Genomic DNA, 27,869 nt, shown 5'->3' on the forward strand with positions numbered 1-27,869 from the left:
GCTGCCCTGCGGAGGCTTCCCGCGGCTAAGCCAGAAGCTAGAACAGCTAGAGGGAGTGCTGCACTGCACTCCCTCTAGCTGTTCTGGCTTTTGGATAGCCCCGCAAAGCCTCCGCAGGGCATGGGGATGAAGGCTCCCCGTGCCCTGCGGAGGCTTCATGCGGCTAAGCCAGAAGCCAGGACAGCCAGCGGGATTGCAGCACAGCGATCCCGCTCACTGTCCTGGCTTCTTGCTTGGCTGCGCACAGCCACTCCCGGGCAAGGGGAGCCTTTATCCCCTGCCCGTGAAAGGCTGTGCTTGGCTAAGGCTCCCCCAAGAGCAGCGCTCCCTTTAAAGAGCACGGAGTGTGTGTGCGGCTCTTTAAAGGGAGCGCAGAGCCTCCCGCCTGCATCCGCTCCATAAGACGCACACACATTTCCCCTTACTTTTTAGGAGGGGAAAGGTGCATCTTATAGAGCGAAAAATACGGTAAATTTTCCTCATAGGGTCAGTGACTCACACAAGAGAAGTCGGAGGGCATGAAACGTATTGTGCGATTGGACCATTCAGTCCCTCAAATGGCAGAAATTTGCCAGGGCTTTCTTTTCTTGGATAAAGCTGCTCTAGGTGGAAGTGACCTACTCAGAGTTAAAGTGTGTTTTGTGTTGGAGAACTGCGTTGCAAAATTCATAGGTGTGTGAATTTCAAAGTTCGGCTGAGTTCCACTTCGCACGTTGTTTCAGGAAGTGAAAATTAAGTAGTTTACCTTTAAATGTGGCCTGAATCAGATTCCCCCCACTTCTCTAGATGCTAGTTAACCAGTTGTTTATAGCTCTAATCCTGCCTGCCACATTAAAAAAAGAGATGGCCCTCTGCAGCCACTAAGCCTGGCTCATGGACCAGGCAACAGAAGGCTCTTAGCAACCTTGGCGTCTGAAGGTCTCATAGACCAAACAGCGGACAAAGGCTTTAGTATGGAATCCCCATTCCTGCATGGAACCAAAAGTCAGAGCAAGGATAAATTTTCAGAGAATCTGCTCCTGAGCCCAATAAGTGCAGAGAACACCAACGGCATTTTAAGGACGGGACCAGCATCTCATACTTGCAAATCCCCCAAGATCTCTGTTTCTAACCTAGTTCCCCAACCCCATTAATATTGAAGCACACTTTTTTCCTGAACCAAACTTCAACGTTTGCTTCACTCTTAACCTTCAAAAAGATGTGTAAGCAGAAGAACTCTCTGCACTCAGAACATCCTCCTGCACTGCTACGTGAGCAGGGATGGAGGAGGAGCTCAATTCTGTGTGCCTCTAAAGGAGAATTTACCAAATTTGCAGTTTTCAAAAGAACGTGGGAGCCAAAGCGCAGCCATCCTTTGAAATTTGCACTTACTGTACCTGAATTCTGCAATTTACTTCTCCAGCCAAGTAATGTGCATAAATATATGCACACATATATTTGTGAAAAGGACATACAAAAGCGTGTTAAATTAGGGAGATATTGTTTTGCAGAAATGTGTAAGCTATTTGTATGCAAGATTGCATACAAAATTGTGTGTGTGTGTGTATGTGTGTGTGTGTGTGTGTGTGTGTATTAGAAGAAATTTGCACTAGAATGTGCATAAATTTACATTAGGGCTGTGAAAAACGGACACAATTAAATGTGGAGAAACTGAACTTAAAACTGGAAAAACGAGAAAAACGAGTGACTGTTCTGTATATGACTCCTGACTGTAAGGAGACAGGTACTGAGTGGCCTCGACAGACGTCCTTCTCTGAACTCAGGCAGTGGCGTAGCGTGGGGGGTGCCAGGGGTGCCGGCCGCACCGGGCGCAACATCTGGGGGGGCGCGAGTCCAGAGGGAAGGGACAAGCAATCAAGGCTTGTTTGGGGTGGGGGGTCGTCGTCTCCGTTTGGCCGGCCTCCTCGCCGGCGCCTTGATCTCATCCGGATCAGGGACGAAACACGCCCATCCTTCGCTACTCCTTGTCGGGTCACTGCTTCATTTCTCCAGAGAGAGAGGGAGGAGAGGAGAGGTGCCGGGGATTGCCAAGCGCGCGTGACGCAAAGGGCCTGCCCACGCACAGGCTGAGCTCCGCATGGCAGGGGCGGAGGGAGGCGCTCTGCACATGCTTAGGAGGCGCTCGCCAGTGGCGTAGCGTGGGGGGTGCAGGGGGGGCCGGCTGCACCGGGCGCAACATCTGGGGGTTAGGGTTAGGAGGCGTAAATCCACGGGTTAGGGGGCGCAAATTACTTGCCTTGCCCCGGGTGCTGACAACCCATGCTACGCCACTGAACTCAGGTGACTGATTCTGCTGCATATCTGTATCAAGAGTGTCTGAATGTTACAATCACACCAATGGAGAGGCAGAGCAGAATTAGACAATCAAATTGGATGCTGATGGTGTAAAGTGAAAACCAGAGCAGTAAATCATACAGAGACACAGCAGGCATCCTATCAACCGGTTAGCACTCTGGTGTCACACATTAATATTAAAAATTCTTGTGATGATAGAAGAATAAGGTTAGGAGCATCACACCAGCCACTGAGCTGCTTTGTGCTGAAAGCAACTTTGAAGGCTTTCTTTCCCTCCACCAGTTTCCTGTGGAGACCCACCCGTGGTTGAGAACGCCAGGCACTTCGGAAAGAAGAAAGACCGCTACGAGATCAACTCCATGGTGCGGTACCAGTGCAATCAGGGCTACATTCAGCGCCATCTCCCCACCATCCGGTGTCAACCCAACGGGCACTGGGAAGAGCCACGGATAGCCTGTATTGATCGTATGTAGTGGTCTATCTTATTTGTACTAAGAACCAATATCCTGATTCGGTATAAGACAGCTTCCTGTGTTTCTGTGTAACCTCCATGCAAGTTTTGTGCGAATGTATCACCACAAATGCTCAATAAATAGTCAGTCTCAAAACTCCCAGGGACAGAGAGTTTGGAAGAGTTTATCCAGCTCCCATTTGAGTTAGACAGATGGCGTGTGTATGCAGTCCATCGACCTTTGCCAGCCAGTAGTTGACCCACACTTTCCAGGGGAAATTTCCCATCGCTTTTCTCATTGGACTTTTTGTGGTTAGAAAAGCAATGAGATAATTGCACTAGAAAGATGTAGGGTGATGACCAAATTTTGGGCAAATGCACAGCTATACTGGAAAGGCCTTCGTGAATGCAGTGCCTACACCGGACCAGAATGCTCTCTGGTACACCAAAGTATTATTCCCTAGCTTCTTCTTCCTAATTAGGAATGATCAGACAGTTCACACCCACAGCAAGGGAGAGGCTGGCTGAAGCTTCCTCATGTGTGACAATGATGCTCTTAGTTAAAGCTCAGTCTGACAAGGACTCCAGGTCTATCCCTCTCCCAGGCAGAGCTGGCTCACAAGGGCCAGCTGGATATTCAGCTTGGGGGACGCTTCATTCCATAGCGATGCCAATAGCTGGCAAGTCCTTCTTGGCCAACATGCTGTGCTCAGCAGACTCTCTGTAAGTCTTTGAATTCTCTGGCTTGTGAACAGACAGAGGGCAGGGATAAGATTTGCAGGGGTAGAGGAGAGGCAGCTAGACGGCAGCTCCCATGCCACCCTTTCAATTGGCTAATAAAAGGTTTGGGAATCAACTTAACTATGGGTTTTCCTTTAAGGATCCTGACTAGGGATGGGGGAGAAATTCAGTTTGAATTTTAATGGGGACCTCCCTAATTCACACTTCCTGACACGATACACAAATCAAAACCACTGTACTTTGAAATCCACACCTCTCCTAATGTTACGATGCAGTTCGCCAACCAAGTGATGAGTAGGAAAAAGTGCACGTTAGGCTAAATGTGCATAAAAATGTGCCTTTTCCTGAAGATATGCAAAAAATGCATTATATAGCGAGAAAATGGCTTGCAGAAAAATGTGTGTATTAAGACAGAATTGCATGCAAAATATAAGAGAAATGCTGGGCATTTTCATGATGACTTTTTATTAAAAAAAAAATCACAAACTGTTGGGGAAATCTGGAAACCAAACTTCAGATGGGGGAGATGAGAACTGAAATTTACAGATTCACCCATCCCTCTTCCTGAATGTAAAGTATTTGGGGAAAAGAAATACTAAATAGATCCAGGATTGGGGGCATGTTTGGGAAATATAGGCTTGTAGCCAATTAAGTCTTACTCCAAGTAGACCCATTGCAATGAATGTGCCTAAGATGGTTATGTTGTTTAACTTTAATGGGTCTGCTCTGAGTTGGGCTGGCATTGAATACAACCAATAACCTTCCCTTCTCCAGATTTAACCTACACACCACCTCTGACCCTTGGGCTGCCTGGGGGCACTCTTGCATTGGTTGAAAAAACCAACATCCCACCATCAGAGGTAGCCAGATGTTGTTGACTACAATGCCCACCATCCCTGACCATTGGCCATGCTGATTTGGACAGATGGGAGTTGGAGTTCACCAACATCTGGAGGGTATCACATTGGCTACCCATGACATGGGTGGCGCTGTGGTCTAAACCACTGAGCCTCTTGGGCTTGCTGGTCAGAAGGTCAGTGGTTCAAATCCCCATGACAGAGTGAGCTCCTGTTGCTCTGTCCCAGCTCTGGCCAACTTAGCAGTTTGAAAGCACACCAGTGCAAGTAGATAAATAGGTACCACTGCAGCAGGAAGGTAAACGGCATTTCCATGCGCTCTGGCACTCATCACGGTGTTCCATTGCACCAGAAATGGTTTAGTCCTGCTGGCCACATGACCCAGAAAGCTTTCTGTGGACAAACACTGGCTCTTTCGGCCTGAAAGCGAGGTGAGCGCTGCAACCCCATAGTCGGTGGACTTAACCGTCCAGGGGTCATTTACCTTTACCTTTTACAGGTGTGGCTCAGCTGACTCTTAGCTCTGTGAACACTTTGTGCCAGCAAATCAGAAGGCTAAAAAAAAAGGCCATCTGGAGGAGCCCATTGTCAATGAAGTAGCTTGCTTTAAAAAAAAAATGTCACAGGGCAGAGGTTGTTTTGAATTTTGTATCAGGCACCAACGTCTCTTGGGCTATTTTTTTTTTCTTCTGGATTCTTCCTCCGCAAAGAGAAAGCTCTCTTCTCCAGCTATGTCTCCTTGAACAGGGAGCAATGTAAGAGAGTCTGCCTCATGGGCTGGCGATGTCTCGGCCTATCAACCGTTACTGGAAAGGGCAGACTTTATTCCCTCACCCCACGCCACACCACGACGGACAGTAGCAGAGTTGTCTGTGGCACCCTCAAATCTCTTTCCCCTTAGTGTTAGGTGGAAGGGACAGAGCCTGCGACAAAGTGTCCTAGAGGGGGGGAACCCACCCAGCTGGTTCATTGGGTCCCAGAGCACCGGAGGTGAGAGAAGGCCCGATTGTGCTATGGTGAGAATGCTGGCGCCATGGCACGTTCAGCACGGCCAGCCAGAGAAACAACATGCTACAGCCTCGGCAGTGTTTTTCCAGAGAGCAAGAGGGAGAGAGGCGTTTGGTCAAGCCAGCTGAGGACAAACAGGGCCTCTGTAACCTCCATCCCCAGGTAACAAGGTGCCTTTTCTTCTTCTTCTCCTTCTTCCCCTCCCACAGCCTCCACCTACAAGCACAGACTACATAAGAGGAGCGCAAGGACTCGATCAAGGACCAATGGAGGAATGGCGCAGAGACCCACCCATTAAAGAAGAGACAGAGAGAGGAGATAAGAGAGAGAGAGAGATTTTATGGAACAGTTATATTAACAGATTCGATTTCTTCTTGTTGCTTTTTTGTTGTTGTTATATAAGGGGGGAAATATATTAAAGAAAAATCCACCTTGTGCATATGTAAAAAGAGAGAGACAGAGAGAGAAACTTTTGCAAAACAGCAAAGCAAAAGCTTTTTGCTTTTTTTTTTACTAACCGTCTGGATCCAATTATCTTTGTGCCTTTTCGGGGAAGGGGATGGAGAGGGTCGCAAGAGGGTGAGGGTTAAGTTAAATAATAAAGAAGATTTGCTATTTTTTTGTGGGGGAGGTCCTGGTTTTATTCACAGGCCATGTAATTATTTAATCTGCAGGGTGGACAAGACTCTCTCTTTTTCTTTTTCTTTTGTAAGCTGTTGTGTTTCTCCTTCCCTGCCCCACTCTGCTTCTTCCCACTGTTGCAGCTTGCCTTGTAGGGTTCAGAGGGAGCCACTGGGAATGTGTAAATCGAGAGAGAGAGAGACAGAGAGAGAGAGATCAAATGGGCTGAATCTTTTCAATGAGAAAGGAATGAAAAAGAGGATTTCCGCCTCTCCCAGGGAGGTGGGGGAAACAGCCATTGCTCGTTTGGAAATGTCAATTCTTTTAAATAAATGCAAAATGTAAAATAATGTGTGGAGGCTGAAATTAACCAGAACATCAGACCAGCCAGAGTGGCATTCATATAAAGAACAAAGGGCAGAGTTAAAAGCTGGACCTCTGAGGCTGTGTTAGTTCTTGTCAGTTTCCAGCTACTCTCGGCCAATTTCTCCTCCCCTCCAATTTTATTTTATTTTATCTCTAAAGTTGTGTGAAGGAAATGAGAGAGTAAATGACTGGAGCAACAAAATTCAGGTCTTGTTACTGACAATCGGCAAGCCAGCTTCATATATACACCTATGAATCAACCTTAGTGGGTCGTCCCAGAGATTCTCCCTCAAGTCCCAACATGCTGAACGCACAGAGGCAATATCTGTTTTCAGCCGCTGTGTGAATGAATGTAACCACTTTGTAAGCTGCTCGTCTGTATCATCCTGTCAGGTGTTGATCATTGGGCCACACTCTTGGTTCCCCAGAATTTTGTTGAAAGAAAAGTGTAGTTGAAACAATACTTGACAAGAAGTTACAGAGGTGCAACTTGTGGTCAGTTACCATGTTGGTCAGTGGTCATCTGTATTAGCTTCCTAGCTCAAGTCAAATGCTGTTGCGAAGTTCTTAAGCAGGGCACAGGAAGCTGTCGTACCCAGGTGGGCCATAGGTCCATCAAGCACAGCGTTGTCTATATCAGAGTTACCCAAACTTGGGTCTCTAGCTGTTTTGGGTACTACGATTCCCATCATCCCTGACCACTGGTCCAGCTAGTTCAACAGCAGCTGGAGACCCAAATTTGGGAAACTCTGGTACAAGCATAGAATCATAGAGCTGAAAGGGACCCTAAGGATCATCTTGATCCAACCCCCTATCCCATAAAGGGATTGAACTTGCAACCTTGACATTATCAGCACCATGCTCTAACCAACTGAGCTATCCAGGCTGGTCTACACTGACTGGCAGGAACAGCTTTCGAAGATTTCAGCCCAGGGCTTTCCCCAGCCCTACATGGAGATGCAAGGGATTGAAACTGGGGCCTTCTGCACTCAAAGCATATGTTCTCCCACTGAGCCATGGCCCTTCAGTTCAAAGCATGATAGCATCCTCAGCATCGGTAACCAAAGATAGACTTCCTCTGTCTATTGAGGCTCCCCCTCGTTTTTAGCTACCATGATTGTCATCTGCCCCATAAAACTGTCTAATCTAATAAAAAAGTGGGGGAAATAATACCCAAAACTTCTAGTCAAATTTATTCTGGATGATGAGCAGGTCCATGAATTATATGCATCTCTTCATGCAAATATGTGGGGCAGTATCCAATGCAGAGCTAAATTAAAGCCAATTAGTGACCAACTTGTTCCTCTGGAAAAATGTTTTGTCCCAGCAGGACGTTGTGTTGTGCGAGAGAATGCACCAGCAAGTGGCTGGTAGCTTTGCTGCACAATAGATTGTGCAATCTGTTGCACAATTGAGTTTCTGGTTGTGCAGTTGTTTCCTGCAGTGGAAGACATACAGAGTTGGAAGGGACACCATCTAGTCCAACCCCATGCAGCACAGGAATCCTTTGCCCAATGTGGGGCTCAAATCCACGACCCTGAGATTAAGAGTCTTATGCTCTGCTATCTGAGCTAACCCGGTTGTGCTGAATTAAAGCTCGCCCTTGCACTGGGACCGAGAACACGGGATACAGACAATGGCTACTTCACATTTAACCCCTGTCTCTAAGCAGCTCAAGGGACATGGGTGGCGCTGTGGGTTAAACCACAGAGCCTAGGACTTGCCGATCAGAAGGTTGGCGGTTCGAATCCCCGCGACAGGGGGAGCTCCCATTGCTCGGTCCCTGCTCCTGCCAACCTAGCAGTTCAAAAGCAGGTCATAGTGCAAGTAGATAAATAGGTACCACTCCAGCGGGAAGGTAATTGGCGTTTCCGTGAGCTGCTCTGGTTCACCAGAAGCGGCTTAGTCATGCTGGCCACATGACCCGGAAGCCGTACGCCGGCTCCCTCGGCCAATAAAGCAAGATGAGCGCCGCAACCCCAGAGTCGGACATGACTGGACCTAATGGTCAGGGGTCCCTTTACCTTTACTAAGCAGCTCAGGATAGCGGACGAGGGTCCATGCCGTTTTATCCTCACAACAACCTTGCGAGGTGGGTTTCACTTCCCTCTGTTTGTTCCGAATCTGCTGCCAGTCATTTCATTGGCTTATTTCCCCTGTCAGAGTAATGCTTGAATTATGCAGAGGGGGGCAGAAAGGTTGTGGCGTCCTTCGTGAAGTCTACAAAGTCCATCCTTGAATTTCTCTACTTTTAGCCAAATTGTGATACAAACATCCCACCCCGCTTGCCATAGCTTTCTAAAAAAACAAACAATGGTGTTCAGGAGCTGGCACAAAACAGTACGGGGGCTGAGCCCCCTCTGGCCTGCGTGTAATTTGAGCCACAGAGTCACTCAGCTGACAACATCATGGGTTTGTTTCTTCGGCCGTCTTCTCCCTGCTTTCCTGAGTGCATCTTAAAGATGCAAGTAGAGGACATAGAAATATATCTATAACGCAACTTCATAAGCCTGTGTCCCCCCACCATGGCTGTTTCCTACCCCCCTCCCCCAGGACATATGGAAAAGCAGCTCCCATCCTGAGATGGCGCTCTCTCAAGGGGGACTGTGCCGGGCACCTGAGTTCCCTGCACCTATTTATATATGTATTTTTAAAAGCATAATGGTAATAATTATTGAAAACAAAGAGAAAACTGGTCATTTTTACAATAATTTAAATGGACTCGCCAATGTCTCAAGGATGCTGGTAGGAGCCTGGCTTTTGATGTGTGTTCTGTTTTCAAAGTGGGGGGGTGGGAATGGTCTGGGGGTGGGGGGGTGTGGAATGAAGCAAAGAAGAGCTTGCCTGATTTTTTTGTTTTCTGTAAAAAGCAAAAAAAAAAAAAAAAAAGAGGTAGGAAGAAACCCAACCCAGAATATTTTCTTCTTCCTTCTTCCCTCCTTTTTTTTTTCCAGGGCTGGGGGGTGTTTAACTCTTATGCATAAAATGCAAGATTCAAAATTAAAACAGCTATCGGCGCTGTTGTGAACCCTGTAAAATAAAAGTTTGTTGTATTTTACCCTTGTGGAGGTGCTGGTTGCATGCTGTGTGTGTGTGTGTTCTGTGTGTGTGTGCATTTGGGGACACTTGTGCACACATCGTCGCAGATCAGAAGCCACGTTACAGATCAAAGGGGTCATGTCAAAAGCACAGTGGTGGAGTTTCGGGACTGTAAAGAAAGTTATGTATTGATCAGGCCAAGGCAAAGGCATCCAGTATAGACTGCAATCACTCCCAGCCTCAAGCAATGCAGGGCTGCTCTGCAGGAAAACAGGAAGCTGCCTTTCGTCAGGTCAGAATAATTCTCCACTGAGCTCAGTATTGCCTACTCGGACTGGCAGCTGCTCTCCAGGATCCCAGGAAGATGTGCTTCATGTGACTTCCTTCCTGGGGCTTTTTAACCCCTTACATGAGGGATCAGGCACATGTAGCTAGACTACAACTCACACCATTCCAGACCACTGGGCATGCTGGCTGGGAGTCTGATAGGAGTTGTGTTTAGTTGTATTGCTTTTTAAACCTATCTTAGTTGTTTTATTGCATATCATCTCAAAATTTATATGAAAGGTGATTCATAAATGCATAAGCTAATAAATGTGAAATGAATAAGTAACTGGAGGTGTCAGGGAATAATCTTAGATCCTCCTTCAGGCAAAATAAGTGATCTGCTGCTGAGATATGACCCTGTATTGAGATGGGCAAACATACAGGCATATTGTCTGTTCAAGCACGGCAGGTGTCATAAGTACAGTGGTACCTCGGGTTACATACGCTTCAGGTTACAGACTCCGCTAACCCAGAAATAGTGCTTCAGGTTAAGAACTTTGCTTCAGAATGAGAACAGAAATCGTGCTCTGGCGGCACGGCAGCAGCAGGAGGCCCCATTACCTAAAGTGGTGCTTCAGGTTAAGAACAGTTTCAGGTTAAGTACAGACCTCCGGAATGAATTAAGTACTTAACCCGAGGTACCACTGTACTGTCATAAGCAGTTCAGTTGGGCCTTTGCTGTTTCCCCAACTTTTGTAACTGCCCAAAGCAGTCTCCTGCTATCTTTTGGGGGGGACAAATTTGATTCAGTGTACATTTAATGGCACTCCTACCAGATTTGCAGCTTCCAAAGCAATGCAGAAAGCCATCCCTCAAAATCTGCATGAATTTTGCAATGCAGGTCTCCAGTCAAGCAATGTGTCCAAAAATGTAGACACTAGGGTAATACACGCTTTAAAAGGCATATATTAGTGACAGTAACATAGAGACGTGCATTGCATTGTGGGAAATTGCTTTGCAAAATTACATAGAAAAATGTGGGTATTAGGAGAAATTCACAGAAATTCGCAGTAAAATGCTGGTGAATTTTCATGAGGATTTTTTTTTCTTTTTAATTCAAACTAATGTGATAATTGAAAAAGGAGAAACAGAGAGAAACCAAAATTGACAGATTCCTGCATTCCTAGCTCTGTCAGAAAGGAAACTGTTAGGTTGGCAGAAGCTGGGACAGAGCAACGGGAGCTCACCCCATCACGGGGATTCAAACCGTCAACCTTCTGATCAGCAAGCACAAGAGGCTCAGTGGTGTAGACCACAGCACCACCTGCATCCCAGTGCAAGTACAGTGGTACCTCGGGTTACATACGCTTCAGGTTACATACGCTTCAGGTTACAGACTCCGCTGACCCAGAAATAGTACCTCGGGTTAAGAACTTTGCTTCAGGATGAGAACAGAAATTGTGCTCCGGTGGCACGGCAGCAGCGGGAGGCCCCATTAGCTAAAGTGGTGCTTCAGGTTAAGAACAGTTTCAGATTAAGAATGGACCTCCGGAACGAATTAAGTACTTAACCCAAGGTACCACTGTAGATAAATAGGTACTGCTGCAGGGGGAAGGTAAACGGCATTTCTGTGCGCTCTGGTTTCTGTCACGGTGTTCCATCACACCAAAAGCAGTTTAGTCATGCTGGCCACATGACCACAAACGCCAGCTCCTGAAAGCAAGATGAGCGCCGCAACCCCAGAGTCGCCTTTGACTGGACTTAACTGTCCAGGGGTCCTTTACCTTTTTTTACCTTACCATAAAGGAAATGTGCATCTCAGCTATCTCAGCTGCCTCTTTCGGGGTTCCATCAGAGTCTATGGTCCATGTGCGCCACATGAATGAACAAAAAGAGCAGTGTGCCCATTGGGTTGTCCTCCTTAAGCATCATTGTGTCATTGCACAGCTCATTACTTACATGTCCCTGTCAGGCTTGCTTCATTATTAACAGAGAAGGAGGAGGCAAACAAACCGCAGGAAAACTTTTTAGAATTCATTACATGAATTGGGAGCTGGATTTTAATTAAATATTTAAGCAGAGAGTTCTTTGATATGCTGTGCAAAGGTAAGCATGGGCTTTTGATTAAATTGTTGGCGCCTACATGAATGCAATTCATTCAGGGTGCCTTCCACCAGGCTCGTAGCCTCTCTCGCGTGCATGTGCACCCACACCGCTATTTCCTTCCTGTTCTTCCTCCCCCCGCCCCATTCCTTGATACATTTCGCTTTTCAAAAACCCCTTTCTATCCCAGATGTTCGTTCCCTCGCCCTCGCCCTTTCACACACAGATGCATACATTCACCGGTGTGTGTTATTTCGGCTACGAAAGCTTTCCCTAACAGTAGAAAGAGGACTTCCAGATCTGGCAGCTTCCACTCACCCCCTGAAAAAATTGTTTAGCGTTTGTTGAACAGATCCTCCAAATCAGGGAGCCACTCCCCTACACACACACACACACAAAGTGCAACAATCTTCCACCAATTCATTGGGTAGTTTTCTTAAGGGTTTTTATTCGCAAACGTCCGAGAAACCCCCAAGTTTGAACAGCAAAACCAAAAGGTGAGGTACACACAAGAATAGAGCACGCAGATGCCAAAGTATGGTAACTTAGAGAGCTTTCCGTAATAGTGGCAAGGTAGTTTCACGTAAGGGTATAAAGGCAGTTCCCAATGTGCCTGTGACGTGGGAGGAGGGCATGGCTAGCCAACAAGAACTAGAACATTCCTACAAAGTGAAGATACACTGCAACGTTTTGCGGCAGGTCCCACTAGTATGCTCTACAGGCCCCCCCAAAAAGGGACATTAACTGAAATACTATATTCATGCATCCTGCTTTCTTTCTTTGAACAAAAGTAGGCACCAGCATGACCAGCAGGATCAGGACCTTGCTACGGGGGAAGAACCCCTTGCCAGAGGTCCTACGTGTGTGTGTGTGTGTGTGTGTGTGTGTGTGTGTGTGTGTGTTTATCTCCAACCTGCAGAGGTAGACTCCTGTGACCCTCCTGATGTTGCTCTGATTCTAGGCATGCTTACTCAGAAGTCAGTCCCTTTCATGGCCCCACCCCTCTTGTCAGGCCACACCCCTCTCTCTAAGCCACACCCCTTCCCAGCCTTGTTTCACGCCCTCGAGTGTTTTTGCCTTGCTGGAATGTGTCACTGAACTCTGATGACGCCGCTTGCTTCTCTGGAACGAAGACAGAAAGGGGCATATGTAGAAACAGGTGTACTGTACAAAGCTATATTTTCCTTCTGGCCCTTCACGGCACTGACAAGAGGTTGCCCAGGGGTGAACATAGCCCTCAGGCTGGAGAGTTTCTCCACCCCATCCTAATCTGTAAACACTGGATTTACTAGGAGGCAAAGCCATTGTGGGGTGAGGAGACCTTATTCTAGTAACTACTGGGAATTTCCCATCGGGACTGGGAATCCTTTGGCAAGATGCAGCGACCACAGTACAGACCCAGCCGAGCACAAGACAGTTTTGCAATCTCATCCATAGATCTCAGCCTGAGCCCATTCCAAAAATCAGATGACCAGACAGAAAGACAACACTAAAACTCAGGAGGGGTTTCTCTACCACTGGATTAGACGGGCAATGGAAGTGGAAGAATCTTAGAATCAGCACCAAGTCCACTCCGAGGCTATTCTGTGGGGCTGTGCAGCATTCCTCCCCTTTTGTTACAAAAATGTAAATAATAAAAAAAACCAAAGCCCAAGAGACACACAAAAAATAAAACATACAATTAAAACTGCCCCCCGAGACTGGCCCTTTAAATAATAAACTCTAGGTGGGCAACAGAAGGATATTGTCCATTGGTGCACAGTGTCCATACATTGGCCTTCCTTCAGCTCATCTTGTAACAGTAGACTCCAAACTTGCCAACTTTGGGGAAGCCAAAGCTTCTGACCCCAGGTTCCGGGGGACCACAGTTGGGCCGGGGCGAAGTGATGGGGTAGCGCACACTAGCATCAGCCAACCAGCCGGCATCACAACGGTCCAAATTAGAGAGCTTCCATGCTGAATAAAGTTGGCCCACCTTGGCAATCTCAGCCCCATCGTCCTGGCATGCTTGCTTGGCTTCCTCCAAGGTGAGCTGCTCGCGGCCAGAGAGATAGTAAACCGTTCCTGTTGGGAAGGGGGCAGAGAAAGAGTTATGGAGCAATGCAGGAAAATCCCAAAAGAGATCCACTTACAGATACATGTCCCGCTCTTTTTTTCCTGTTTAGTTTATTTGGGTTACACTGGATGCTAAGTCCTGCTCAGAAATGACTCATTGAAGTTAATGAGGATGACCACCCTGGGTTCATTCATTTCAGTGGGTCTAATCTGACTATGTAAGAAGGCTGTTGGGTCAGGCCAATGGTCCATCTAGTCCAGCATCCTCTTCTTGCAATGGCCAAGCAGATGCCACAAGCATGACCCCAAGCACAAAGTCCTCTCCCTTCCTGTGGATTCCAGCAGCCGGCATTCAGAAGCATCGCTGCTTCCGACTGTGGAGCCAGAGCATATCCAACATGGCTAGTCGCCATCGATAGCCCTCTCCTCCATGAATTTCTTTAGTCCTCTAGGACTAGCATAGGGATGCGGGTGGCACTGTGGGTTAAACCACAGAGCCTAGGGCTTGCTGATCAGAAGGTCGGCGGTTTGAATCCCCACGACGGGGTGAGCTCCCATTGCTCGGTCCCTGCTCCTGCCAACCTAGCAGTTCAAAAGTATGAAGTGCAAGTAGATAAATAGGTACCGCTCCAGCAGGAAGGTAAACGGTGTTTCCATGCGCTGCTCTGGTTTGCCAGAAGTGGCTTAATCCTGCTGACCACATGACCCAGAAGCTGTACGCCAGCTCCCTTGGCCAATAAAGCAAGAAGAGAGCCGCAACCCCAGAGTTGTTCACGACTGGACCTAATAGCCAGGGGTCCCTTTACATTTACCTTTAGGACTAGCATTGGCTATCACCTTGGGTTTGCAGACCCCAAACAATGGTCGTTCTACCCGGACACTGAGGTCCAGCACCGAGGGCCTTCTGGCGGTTCCCTCACTGCGAGAAGCCAAGTTACAGGGAACCAGGCAGAGGGCCTTCTCGGTAGTGGCGCCCTCCCTGTGGAACGCCCTCCCACCAGATGTCAAAGAGAACAACAACTACCAGACTTTTAGAAGACATCTGAAGGCAGCCCTGTTTAGGGAAGCTTTTAATGTTTGATGTATCACAGTATTTTAATATTCTTTTGGAAGCCGCCCAGAGTGGCTGGGGAAACCCAGCCAGATGGGCGGGGTATAAATAAATAAATCATCATCATCATCATCATCATCATCATCATCATATGGTAAAGCAGGAGTCACCAGTCTTTTGCAAGCCAGAGAAAATGTTGTGGGCGCTATACATGTGCTACAACCATGCATGCACCACACTACACAAAGCACACACCCCCATGCACCACAAGGACATACGCCAGCGTGGCCTAATGGTTAGCATGTTGGACTAGGACCTAGGAGAGCAGGGTTCGAATCTCCACTCACTGGGTGACCTTGGGCCGGCCACCATCTCTTAGCCTAACCTACCTCACAGGGCTGTTGTGAGGATGAAATGGGGAAGAGGGGAACCATGTACACCCCCCTGAGATCCTTGGAAAAGTGATATATAAATGTAATAAATAAAAACAAACAAATAAAAATACGCTCTCACTCCTCCTCTTCTTCCCTTCCCTACTCCCTAGTTACCCTTTAGCATTAGCTTTCTGCTAGCATAATTGGGGAGTTTAGAAGGATGTTGTTCTTTCTTGGAGATTATACTGTGGAGAGAAGATTCTGCTTCTTTCAAGCCTAATTATAGCTATGGAGAATCTGATCCCTCCCACGGTAGCTGCTAAGAAGCAGAGAAACAATTAAAAGTTCTTACCACGTAATTTATTAATATTCACAGGAAGAGACAAAGGAATGCAGTCTTCCCTAATAATGGCAAATAAAGTCCCACCCCCTATGTCTCTATTATATGTCACCCCTGCGTTGGCTAATCTGAGCTTTCTGCTTCTGAGCTCTCTGTTCTCCTACTCTCAAAGCCCGCCTGGTCCTGGGAAAGGGGGAATCAGGAATGCTTTCCAAAGACATTGAGTCTGTCAGTGTCAGCTTCATTCCAGAGCTGACAGAGGCTGGGAATCAAAGCAGGCAAAGGGAGATAAGGACACTGGAATGTGAGATGCAATATGAGAGAGAGGAGGGGCAGCCGAGTGGCATAGCTTCAGAGAACAGAGAGCAGGTAGCAGATAGCAAAGATCCAAATACCAATCTTAGCTCAGAGACAGAAGGGGAGAGGCCGAGAATAGCTAGCCCAAAAACTCGAAGGCACGAAAAGGTCAGTGAGAGGAGGGGGAAAGAGCGGAAGCGAAAGGGTTTTTCCCCCTGTTGGAAGAAGAGGAAAGGGCGAAGTTTAGACTCAGCAACTGCAAACTTGGAGTCAGACACGGAGTGAAGGAGCTCCGGAGTGATTTATGTGTGTGAGCAATAAACCTGAGATAATTACTGCCGGTGTCTCGCCTCTGTGGGAGACCCAAGCCATTACAGTCAGCTGTCTCTCCCCTTGTGCTGCTTCTTCTTGCTGTTCCTTTTCCAAAATTTCCCAGTTTCTCCCCTCTGCAGCCTCTGAACTATGGCCTTCTGCAAACCGCTGTTCTAAATCTATACTGTCCTGTTCTCAGGAAGGTTCAGGAGAAGGGGGGGTGGTACCCACCGTTCCTCCTCAGTCCAGTCCCTGACACAAGGGGGGGGGACCCTAAAGGTGTCAGGTAAGCCTCTTTGAGCACATGTCTGCTTGTGAGAGCCATGCTGGTAGCCCATGCAGGACAGGGTTATCAAGACAACTACAGCACAGAGGAGAAAACACAGCCTAGGGGAACACAAATTGTGCTTTTCAGTACCGAAGTCCATGAACAGTTACAGGGAGTTAAATGGAGAATTTAGACTCCAGAACTCATCTTCCCTTTAATGATTGCTCTTTGTAGTATGAATAAAAAGCATACTCAACGCAGCACACAGCATTTACAGTATTTCATTAAAACCCATCAAATGCAAAAGCGAAAGGAAAGCTACCCAAATCCATTAACTACCGTAAAATGAAGCTCAGGGTGAAACAATCAACAGGAGTGAGATGAATTCCAACCCCAGCTGAAAGCCAGGTGACGGTTTTAAAAGCTCAGATGAGAGGGAGCCAACCTAGACTTATCTTGGGTAGGGATTCTGCAGGCTGGGCGCCTCTAAGAGTAGCAGGATGCATAACAAGGTTTGTGATGTTGAACTGAATGAGAGGTTTAGCTGTATATAAAAGGTCCCAAGTTCCACATCAAGGACATCTCCAGCTTGGCCAGAAAGGTCAATTGCCTGTAACTCAGGAGAACGGCTGCAGGTCAGAGTAAACAGAATCAAGCTAGATGGATCGAGTCCCAATCAGCAGCCTAGAGCAGGCATAGGCAAACTCGGCCCTCCAGATGTTTTTGGGACTATAACTCCCGTGATCCCTAGCTAACAGGACCAGTGGCAGGGGATTATGGGAACTGTAGTCCCAAAACATATGAATGGCCGAGTTTGCCTATGCCTGGCCTAGAGACTGTAGTTTGAACTAACGATAGTCCTCAAAGGCAGTCCCATGCTCGGTGCATCACAGTATTATTATTATTATTAAATTGAATTTATATTTATTGAATTTATATACCGCCCAGGGGTCTCAGGGCAGTTCACAGAATAAATTCAAGATATAAAACCACAAAATACCTAATAAAAATAAAAACAACAACCCAATAGCCCCCCCTCAAAAAAAAACATTTTAAAAGGGCAGGGGATCTAAATCAGATCAACCAAAGGCCTGGTTGAAAAGGAATGTTTTTGCCTGGTGGTTAAAGGTGTCTAATGAAGGCACCAGGCAAACTTCCTTGGAGAGAGCATTCCACAGATAGGGAGCCACTGCAGGGAAGGCCCATTTTCGTGATGCCACCTTCCGGACCTCTCGAGGAGGCAGCACACGAAGGAGGGCCTCAGAAGATGATCTCAGGGTCCGGGCAGGTTCATATGGAAAGAGGCCAGAAAATCGGAAATCGCCAGAGTGGGAACATATGGCCAGGCCAAAGGGGACATGCCCAGCCCCACCATCTTCCCATCCCTCCTTTAAAGTAGCCTGCCTGGTGAACGATGGCAGAGAACCACTCACCTTTCAGAGCAGAAGAGAAACAGAAGACGTCGAAATGATGGAGGTTCTTGTGGCGCTCTCCATAGTTCCGGAGGCCAGGGGCCATGTGCTTCCCTCCACAGGGCTCCCGTGGCACAGTGATGGGGTACTGGGCTGTGCCGTCCGTCAGCCAGCCTGCATTACACCAGTCAAGGCCCTCCATCCAGGACTTAAAGAGCTGCTCAAAGGAGGCCATCATGGCATCCTGGTCCTCGCAGGTCTTCTTGGCCTCATGGAAGTTGAGCTTGTAGCGCCCACGTTGAGGCTGGTAAGGGAACACCACCCCTGGGGAAAAGAAAGTTGCCGAGTGAGTACAGGAGGAAGGATCACTTACTGAGGTGTGAGGAACCTATGGCCTTCAGAAGTTGCTGGACTCCAGGCTCCCATCAGCACCAGCCAGCTAGGCCAACAGTCAGGGGTTGTCAGGGACTGGGCAGAGGAGGAATGGTGGAGACTGCCTACCCATCCTGACCTTTCCAGGGAGGAGGAAGAGGAAGACAGTACAGATTCACAACAGGGGTTTGAGGGAAGTCACAGCTCAGAGGCAGATGATGAAGAAGAAGAGTTTGGATTTGATATCCCACTTTATCACTACCTGAAGGAGTCTCAAAGTGGCTAACATTCTCCTTTCCCTTCCTCCCCCACAACAAACACTCTGTGAGGTGAGTGGGGCTGAGAGACTTGAAGAAGTGTGACTAGCCCAAGGTCACCCAGCAGCTGCATGTGGAGGAGCGGAGACGCGAACCCGGTTCCCCAGATTACGAATCTACCGCTCCTAACCACTACACCAAACTGAGGGGGAAAGCTGGGAAATCATGAGAGAACCAGAGCAACACCTGGCTGACATGTTGTCACCAGAAAGCATTCCAGGCCCTCCATATCCCAGAACCTGGCGAGCCTTAAAAGTAGGAGAGCAAAGAGCTCAAAGTGCACATTGCAGCACCCGTAGAAGTGACGAATGAGGAAGTGGGAGAGGCAGGGGGTGGAGATTCACTCAGGACAATGCCATTATCCAAGAGGCTAGGTTCTAGAGCCTCTCTCTGTAAAGTTTGAAATAAGAAAGGACAGTAAGAAACTTTCCCTTGTCTTTATACTGTCCTGGGCAACCAGCCAGCAGCTGCTGACAGCATCCTGACAGGGATGTTGGGAGCTGCAAGCCTGCAGCATCTGAACTACACATTTATAGCAGTCATGGGTTCCCAGTCATTTGTTAAGGGTGCTGAGAGTTGTTAGGAGGCCCCTATTGCCTTCTGAGAGCTCCGATCCCCAAAGCAGTTTTAACAAGCAGTCCCTCTTGCCAGGAAACTCTGGGAATTGTATCTCTGAGTTTCTGTCCCCAAGAGAGGTGCACACAAGGCCTTTGGCTTCTTGTGAATTGGTGCAAAAGAACATTTAGACAAGTCTAAACAAAAACTGGGACACAAATTTTCATGGCCCTCTATGGTGTCTCGTTCACCAGATGTACTGAGTGTTAACTCTGGAAGTATGGTGCTGGAAGAGACTCTTGAGGGTCCCGTGGACTGCAAGAAAATCAAACATCTTAAAAAGCAGAGACATCACTTTGCCGACAAAGGTCCGTATAGTTAAAGCTATGGTTTTCCCAGTAGTGATGTATGGAAGTGAGAGCTGGACCATAAAGAAGGCTGATCGCCAAAGAATTGATGCTTTTGAATTATGGTGCTGGAGGAGACTCTTGAGAGTCCCATGGACTGCAAGAAGATCAAACCTCTCCATTCTTAAGGAAATCAGCCCTGAGTGCTCACGTGAAGGACAGATCCTGAAGATGAGGCTCCAATACTTTGGGCACCTCATGAGAAGAGAAGACTCCCTGGAAAAGACCCTGATGTTGGGAAAGATGGAGGGCACTAGGAGAAGGGGACGACAGAGGACGAGATGGTTGGACAGTGTTCTCGAAGCTACCAGCATGAGTTTGACCAAATTGCGGGAGGCAGTGGAAGACAGGAGTGCCTGGCGTGCTCTGGTCCATGGGGTCACAAAGAGTCAGACACAACTAAACAACAACAACTGGAAGTGTATGCTCAATTCTGACCAAACTAAACTTACTAGAGCAAAATATAGAGCAGGAGGGGTCTCGATGTGAAATATATTGGTGTTATTTTCAACTCTCCTACCCCACTAGTGAGCTTTATGGATAAAGAGGGATTTGCCCTCATGTAGGGTTGCCATATTTCAAAAAGTGAAAAACAAGACACAAAAGTTGTTGAGTTTTTTGGTTTTTTTCTCCGGGAGGTGGGGGGTGGGCAGAGTGATGTTCTGATTTTTTTGTTCGTTATTTTCAACAGACAAATCCTGGATATGTCCAGGAGTTCCCCTATAGCTTCTTGTTTGCCACTATGGGATCTGGGATGCTAAACTAGGTAGGTCTTTGTTCTAATTTGTTGGTCGATTAATCATTATAATAACAAAGCTAAAGTAGGCTTCGTTGCGAACCCACACAGTACAATGGTTTTAAAAAGAGAAAGAAAGCTCATCTTTCAGTCCATTTAGTCAAACAACATACTTCCTGGCATCACAGAAATATATAATCACAGGATGGGCTCCTCACATGGGGAGGGGAAAAATGCTTAATGTATTCCCACAGAGCCTTTCATCTTGGATGAAAGAAGAAAGAATTTAAAAAAAAACTGAGAAAAATGACAGGCTACTGGTGACCTCTGGTGGCCAGAAATAGATATATACTTGGCAGTTCTGGTAAGTGCCTCCAGACTTCTTAGAAAATCCCAAGGATTCTACCTGCACAAAGGTGGAGTCCTGTTTATTAGGAAGCGGGAAAAGGACAGTTTCATGGGTGTAGCCAAGGGGCACAAATATTATTGCAAAGCATTGAAAGTACTCAGTTATCTGAGGTCCCGGCCCCCACAGCTAGCAGAAGCCATCCCCGCACAATGTCCTATTTACAGGGTATTTTTACCTGTGATTTCCCTAGAAAAACTCAGCAAGTTTGATTTCCTTAAAAAAAATCTTTCTCTCCCCCTACCCACTCAAAAAAACCCAAAAATCCCGGTTACGCTCATGAACAGTTTCATTCATGTTTCCAAATAAAATTTGAGAGAGTGATCCAGGAACGTTCAGTTTGCCATCTGCTTTGTGGCTTCTATCTCATGCTGCTGATGGTTAGGAAGATTCATCAAGCATCCATAGTATTAAGTTGCTTGGGCAGTCTAGCATCAGAATGTTAAGTGGGGGAGCATCCATCACACCAATAGTGCTGTGTAAGTACAGTGGTGCCTCGCAAGACGAAAAGAATCCGTTCTGTGATTCTCTTCGTCTAGCGGTTTTTTCGTCTTGCGAAGCAAGCCCATTGACGGATTAGCGGATTAGCGCTATTAGTGCTTTTAGCGGCTTATCGGCTTATCGGATCAGCTGATAAGCGGCTTAGAAAAGGGGGGAGGGGAAAAAACCCGCAGGAACTCGCAAGACATTTTCGTCTTGCGAAGCAAGCCCATAGGAGATTTGTTTTGCGAAGCACCTCCAAAACGGAAAACTCTTTCGTCTAGCGAGTTTTCCGTCTTGTGAGGCATTCGTCTTGCGGGGCACCACTGTATGGGATTTCATTTTATTTTATTTTTCTGAACTATTGATCACCTTCCACATATATGTCCCAAGATTATGTACAAATCATAATAAAAACAGCAAAAAAAAAAAAACAGTTAAAAAGAGCAAGTGATTTTTTTAAGCCCACCCAGGTATTTAGAAAGCTAGTGTGTGTTTAAACCTGTTTTTAGCTTATTGTTTATCTTGATTTTTTGAAAGCTTCTAATTATTGTTGCTAACTCTGCTTATGGATAATTTTACTGTATCATTTTTTTCTTGAGGTTTGTTTGTTTGGTTGGTTGGTTGGTTGGTTGGTTGGTTGGTTGTTGTTGCTGTTTTACAATCAAGCAGCGTATAAATTTTATGAAATAAATTAAATAAGTAAATAAAAACAAGACAAAGTAGACACCCATGGCTGAGACCAATTCATTCAGCATTTCAGAACAAAACAAATGAAAAGTTTTCAGTTGTTTCCCAGAAAGTACAGCTAGCGAGTACCGGTTGTTATTTCAACAGGAATAGTATTCCAGAGAACAGGGGCAACCATACTAAAAGCCCAGCACAGAGTTACTGCAGAACAGGCTTCTGAGATCTCTGGCTTTTCCATCCTGTCCTTCTCTCTTTACTTCCTCTCCATCTCCAGTTTGAATCATTTGTCCTACTCTTTTCTGCTAAGAAAGGAAATATATGCTAACCTGCTTAAGTTGCATTATCTAAAATAGTGGTGGGGGACCTTAGTTTCTTTTTCCGTAATCCACAGACCATTAACACATTGCAAAATCAGTTGACAATGACAAATGATAGCACAAATTAAAATATACATAATACAGCTTTAAAAACACAAAATTAAAATATTAGACACTGTATGTGAGAGAGAGGGGGGATGGGGGAGATCAGATCTCAATTAGAGCAGGAAAAAGTGGGACACGCAAACAAAATATCTGTTTTAAACTGATTGCAGAGAGAGAGAGAATGTATACGTCAAGCAATTGTTAAAGAGGTCTAATGAAGATATCTGTATTCAAGAACTTTGCCACTTGCTCTGTAACTGCATTGGGGCCCCAATAAGTCAAAGTGATCTGATGACACACAGAGGAGCAAATAATAGGATATATTAGATCTTTCCCAGTCCCTTAAGAAAAACTACAACAGAAAAGTACATGCAAGATAGATGCCCCTTCAGCATTGTTGCAACAGGCAGCATCTGTTGTTCTTTGGGGTTTTATTAAATCTGCCATGGAATAGATTAGAGGGGAGAACATTGAGCCTTACCAGAGAGGAAGCTTCCCTGTATTTATGGAAGATTAACCATCCCAGAAGGGATGCAGGTGGCGCTGTGGGTTAAACCACAGAGCCTAGGACTTGCCAATCAGAAGGTCGGTGGTTCGAATCCCCGCGACGGGGTGCGCTCCCATTGCTCGGTCCCTGCTCCTGCCAACCTAGTAGTTTCAAAGCACATCAAAGTGCAAGTAAATAAATAGGTACCGCTCTGGTGGGAAGGTAAACGGCGTTTCTGTGTGCTGCTCTGGTTCGCCAGAAGCGGCTTAGTCCTGCTGGCCACATGTCCCAGAAGCTGTACGCCGGCTCCCTCGGCCAATAAAGTGAGATGAGCGCCGCAACCCCAGAGTCGGTCATGACTGGACCTAATGGTCAGGGGTCCTTTTACCTTTACCTTAACCATCCCAGGCATGGCATTCTGTCTTTACAGCAGGGGTGTGATTTCCCAGTGACTGGGGAGAACAAGTCTTCATGCACCCTAAAGTTCTGGGAGATCAGAGACTTAACCATTGGTTTGGCTCCCTTTAATTCCCTGCTTAGCAGGTATGAGGGTGAAAGAGCAACTGAGCTAACTTTATGCACCGCAGCCTTCAACCAAGGTGATTCGAAAGAATCAAACATGGTCTTGGAGACGAATGAACTGGGAGCGAGCACAAAGCAACAACAGAGCCACAAATGGATGGAATCAATCCACAAAAAGCACCCCCAATGAATTCAAGCCAACTTCCAGTTTAAGAGTAGCTCCAGAAACCCACCTGGGAACCCAAAATATTAGGCTAAGGGGAAAGTTTGAACTTACGGTAAGCAAACCAAATTGGTGCCCCAGAAAGAATCTGGGAAACAATTCTGGCTCTATAAAGCCAAGATAGCTACTGGAAGGGGGGGAGGAAATCCACCCTTTGTGGCAGAGGAGATGTGAATTTTCTTATGCTTTGATCCAGGTGGATATTTCCCATACCTTCCTGCCTATATCTTCATAATACCATACGCCCAGATATTGATACAAACCATTGTCAGCCTGAGGGACTTGTGGGCAACCTTAACAGGGGCCACATGCCATTGGTGGGTGGAGCCAGAGGCAAAAGTGGGAGGAGCAACGCATATTCATTTTAGCTTTGTAGAGCAGCCTACACAGGCACACACTATCTTTCTATCCTCCATAGGTAAAGGGACCCCTAACCATTAGGTTCAGTCGTGGCCGACTCTGGGGTTGTGGCGCTCATCTCGCTTTATTGGCCGAGGAAGCCGGCGTGCAGCTTCCGGGTCATGTGGCCAACATGACTAAGCCGCTTCTGGTGAACCAGAGCAGTGCATGGAAACACCGTTTACCTTCCCGCTGGAGCGGTACCTATTTATCTACTTGCACTTTGACGTGCTTTCGAACTGCTAGGTTGGCAGGAGCAGGGAACGAGCAATGAGAGCTCACTCCATTGCAGGGATTCAAACCGCTGACCTTCTGATCAGCAAGTCCTAGGCTCTGTGGTTTAACCCACAGCGCCACCCACATCTATCCTCCATACAGGCAAGCAAAAGGCAGGATTCAAGAACACTCCTGGAAGGTGCAAAGCAGAGCGAGGCAGCGGCATGGTCTGGGGAGAGTACCGAGGTCTAGATAGAGAGGCTTGGAGGGCTGGATTTGGCCCCAGGCCTCAGCTTCCTCCCCACCGCAATCCAGAATATTTCAGAATTTAGTTTGAAGTTGGATTATGATTTTTAAAATGGCCACTGAATGCACCATCCCACTCACCTTGGAGCGCTAGCTCCACAACTGCGCTCTCATCTTCCAGGCCATCGATGACCTCGCAGCGGTACTTGCCAGCGTCGTGCAGGCGCAAGTCATCGATCACCAGGGACGCTTCCTGGTCAGGCGCCTGCTGCAGGGTCGTGCGCCCCCGGAACCCCCCAAAGCTCCGCTGCTTCAACCCAGACGCCACCAGCACATCCTGATCTTTGGTGTTGTCCTCCCGCAGCTTGGACCACTTGACGCGGATCTTCCGCGGGATGTCCAGCTTGGGCACATAATGATAGCGGCAGGGCAGCACGGCGCTGGCGCCACGGTAGGCATAGATGGCATCCGGGGAAGTCTCGACCATCAGCCTTACAGCACGGAATTGAACTGCAGGGGTTGAAAAACAGGGTATGAAATACAGTGGTGCCTTGGTTCTCAAACGCCTTGGTTCTCAAACGCCGAAAACCCGGTAGTAAGTGTTCTAGTTTCCAAACATTTTCTGGAAGCCAAACGTCAGATTCGGCTGTCGGCTATTGTTTCCGGGGCACCTGCGCCAATCAGAAGCTGCGCCTTGGTTTTCAAACATTTTGGAAGTCAAACAGACTTCTGGAACAGATTAAGTATGGCACTTTTGAATTTGCTATTTATTTTGCGTTTTTGTTTTTGAGGCGTTTTCTATTACAGTGGTATCTCTAGATGTGTTCCGGAGCCCCGTTTGCATCTAGAAGCAAACGTAACTAGTGATGGCACGTCTGCGCACGCACGCGTCACTTTTCGCTGCTTCTGCACATGCGCGTGATGTCATTTTGAGCGGCTGCGCATGCGCAAGCGGCGAAACCCGGAAGTAACGCAATCCGTTACTTCCGGGTTGCCGCAGAGCGCAACTCGAACATGCTCATCCCGAAGCACATTCAACCCGAGGTATGACTGTAATTTGTTTTTGTGACTGTATGGAGCCCAGTTCAGCTACTGATTGTGTGACTGCGGAAATGGATAAAAGCCCCCCATCCAAACAATGACTACCATCAGTGCAGGAAAGGAAAAAATAATAATTTTAATTTTTATCATCTACAATACTGTCTTATTTATTTTATAGTATATTACATTGGTTATTGCTTTCATTTTATTGATCAATGATCTCATTAGATAGTAAAATTCATGTCTCCCCTCGCCTTACCCACTTTTTTATTATTCTAAAGTAGAATGCCACACGAGCAACGGCATTCACAACCCAAACACTCAAGGTGCCCATTAAGACTGGTAGGGAGGCCTACAGTAGGTGGCGCCAGAGGCAATGCCAAGCAGAGTCAACTCATTCCGGTTTTGCCCTCCCTGCCGAGTACTACAAAGGCAACACCAAAACTTAAGAAAGGGAAACTGACAGCCAGGGACATGCCCTGGACTGGTTATAAATAAGAGGGCAGGAAGATGGACATTGGCTGAGGGCAGAATGAGGCAGCTGGGACAGGGCTCCATTTGCCCCAATGGAGCAACTGCCTCTGGGATTAGGTTCTCATGGCCTGCTTTCCACATCTGTAAAGGTAAGAACACTCCTGCTGGGTCAGTCAAACAGCCCACTTAGTCCAGCATCCTCACGGTGGCCAACTAGATGTCTATGTCAAGGAGCCTTCACAGCAACTGGCAATCAGAGACACATTGTCTCTACAAGTATGAATAGAATCATACAATTGTAGAGTTGGAAGCGACCAGGATTCAACCCCCCTGAATGCAAGAATCTTTTGCCCAATGTAGGGCTCAAAGCCATGACCCTGAGATTAAGAGTCTCGTGCTTTGACCATGTTATGTACTGAGTTGAATAGGATCCAAAAAGCAGCAGTCTGATTGGTCCTAGAACAATGCAGCAGTATGATTGGTCCGCAGGAGCCACCCAATCCAGCTCCAGGTGGAAATGAATCCGCAACCTGATTGGCCTATAGGAGAATCCCAGAATTAGCCAATCACGTGTGACCCATTGTGTAAATAATGTATATAAAGCAGATATTTTGGGGAAACTTTCATTCCTCACTACTATGAGCTGAATAAAGAGCATGAAATCCACACTCGACTCTGAGTATATTTCAGACCAACTGAGCTATTCCAGGTCCTGACTTCTACTGGGTCTGCCACAGCCTTCCAGCCCAACCCAGTTCCTTCAAATTCTCCCTCTTCAGGTGCTGTTTTGCTTTGTTTTTCCCCCTTCCCACTTCTTACCTTCATCGTCAGCCTCTCCTTTGTCACTCATGAACCGGTCATAGTAGAAACCATTGTAGAAAGGGAGGCCGCAGTAGCAGCTGCTCGCCTGCAGCAGCATCACAACCAGCAGGAAAAGCATCACTTGCGGGAGATTGCAGAACAGAAGCCTGTCCATCAAAGGAGGGGAGAGGGGAATTAGCAAACTGGTTAATGCACAGAGACTGTTGTATGTGAGGGAGGCAACTTACACACACACACAAACAGAGAGAGAAAGAGAGAGAAATAAATTTTTAAAAGACAACACTTGCATAAATTTTGCACATACAAATTTGTACGTATAACTCACAATTTAGAAATAATTAATGAAATTTGAAACGGGGGGGGGGGGGAGTGACTCTCACCAGAGCAGGATTGCTGGCAGCCACAGTGACTGCCCAATCTAATGTCCAGTTGCTAAATTAGTGAATACCGTGGTACCTCAGGTTAAGTACTTAATTTGTTCCGGAGGTCCGTTCTTAACCTGAAACTGTTCTTAACCTGAAGCACCACTTTAGCTAATGGGGCCTCCCACTGCCGCCGCGCCGCCAGAGCACGATTTCTGTTCTCATCCTGAAGCAAAGTTCTTAACCTGAAGCACTATTTCTGGGTTAGCGGAGTCTGTAACCTGAAGCGTATGTAACCTGAGGTACCACTGTATACAAAACAACTACAGTTACACGGACTTGCATAGAAGCATGGAATTCTACAATTGGAAGGGACCATGTGGGTCATCTAGTCCAACCCCCTGAAATGCAGGAATCCTTTGCCCAATGTGGGGCTCAAACCCACAACTCTGAGTGTCTGGATGGTGTCAGTGGCTCCCAGCTGGTTGCCCAGGAAAGTATAAAGACAATGGAAAGTTTCTTACCATCCTTTTTTTATTATTTCAATCTTTCCAGAGAGAGGCTCTAGAACCCAGCCTCTTGGATAATGGCGTTGTCCCGAGTGAATCTCCACCCCTCGTCTCTCCCACTTCCTCATTCTTCATTCTCATCGTCTCCTCTGCGGGTGCTGCTAAATGCCCTCTGTCTTTGAGCTCTTTGCTCTCCTACTTTTAAGGCTTGCCAGGTTCTGGGAGATGGAGGGTCTGGAATGCTTTCTAATGACAACGTGTCAGCTGGGTGTTGTTCTGACTCTCCCATGATTCCCCAAATTTCCCCCTCATCTGCCTCTGAGTTG

General features: G+C 47.1%; 2 protein-coding genes across 8 annotated transcripts in view; one reads left to right on the forward strand and one right to left on the reverse strand.

The window, feature by feature from the left end:
* ACAN (aggrecan) overlaps window positions 1-6,313 on the forward strand; it is an 82,646-nt gene extending 76,333 nt beyond the window's left edge. For all 7 annotated transcript variants that reach the window (XM_083474952.1, XM_083474948.1, XM_083474946.1 and 4 more), the window contains 2 exons: window positions 2,578-2,760; window positions 5,562-6,313. In XM_083474952.1, the coding sequence (XP_083331078.1) occupies window positions 2,578-2,760; window positions 5,562-5,650 (272 nt within the window). In that variant the 3' untranslated portion in view covers window positions 5,651-6,313. The remainder of the gene's footprint in view (window positions 1-2,577; window positions 2,761-5,561) is intronic.
* Window positions 6,314-12,180: 5,867 nt separating this feature from the next.
* HAPLN3 (hyaluronan and proteoglycan link protein 3) overlaps window positions 12,181-27,869 on the reverse strand; it is a 29,258-nt gene continuing 13,569 nt past the window's right edge. The window contains exons 2-5 of the mRNA XM_083475208.1: window positions 26,670-26,818; window positions 24,477-24,845; window positions 17,879-18,181; window positions 12,181-13,812 (exon numbers count right to left, since the gene is read on the reverse strand). Coding sequence (XP_083331334.1) covers window positions 13,532-13,812; window positions 17,879-18,181; window positions 24,477-24,845; window positions 26,670-26,790 — 1,074 coding nt within the window. The 5' untranslated portion in view covers window positions 26,791-26,818 and the 3' untranslated portion in view covers window positions 12,181-13,531. The remainder of the gene's footprint in view (window positions 13,813-17,878; window positions 18,182-24,476; window positions 24,846-26,669; window positions 26,819-27,869) is intronic.

Source organism: Podarcis liolepis (genome assembly GCF_965112155.1).
Source record: "Podarcis liolepis genome assembly, chromosome: 14".
Taxonomy (NCBI): domain Eukaryota; kingdom Metazoa; phylum Chordata; class Lepidosauria; order Squamata; family Lacertidae; genus Podarcis; species Podarcis liolepis.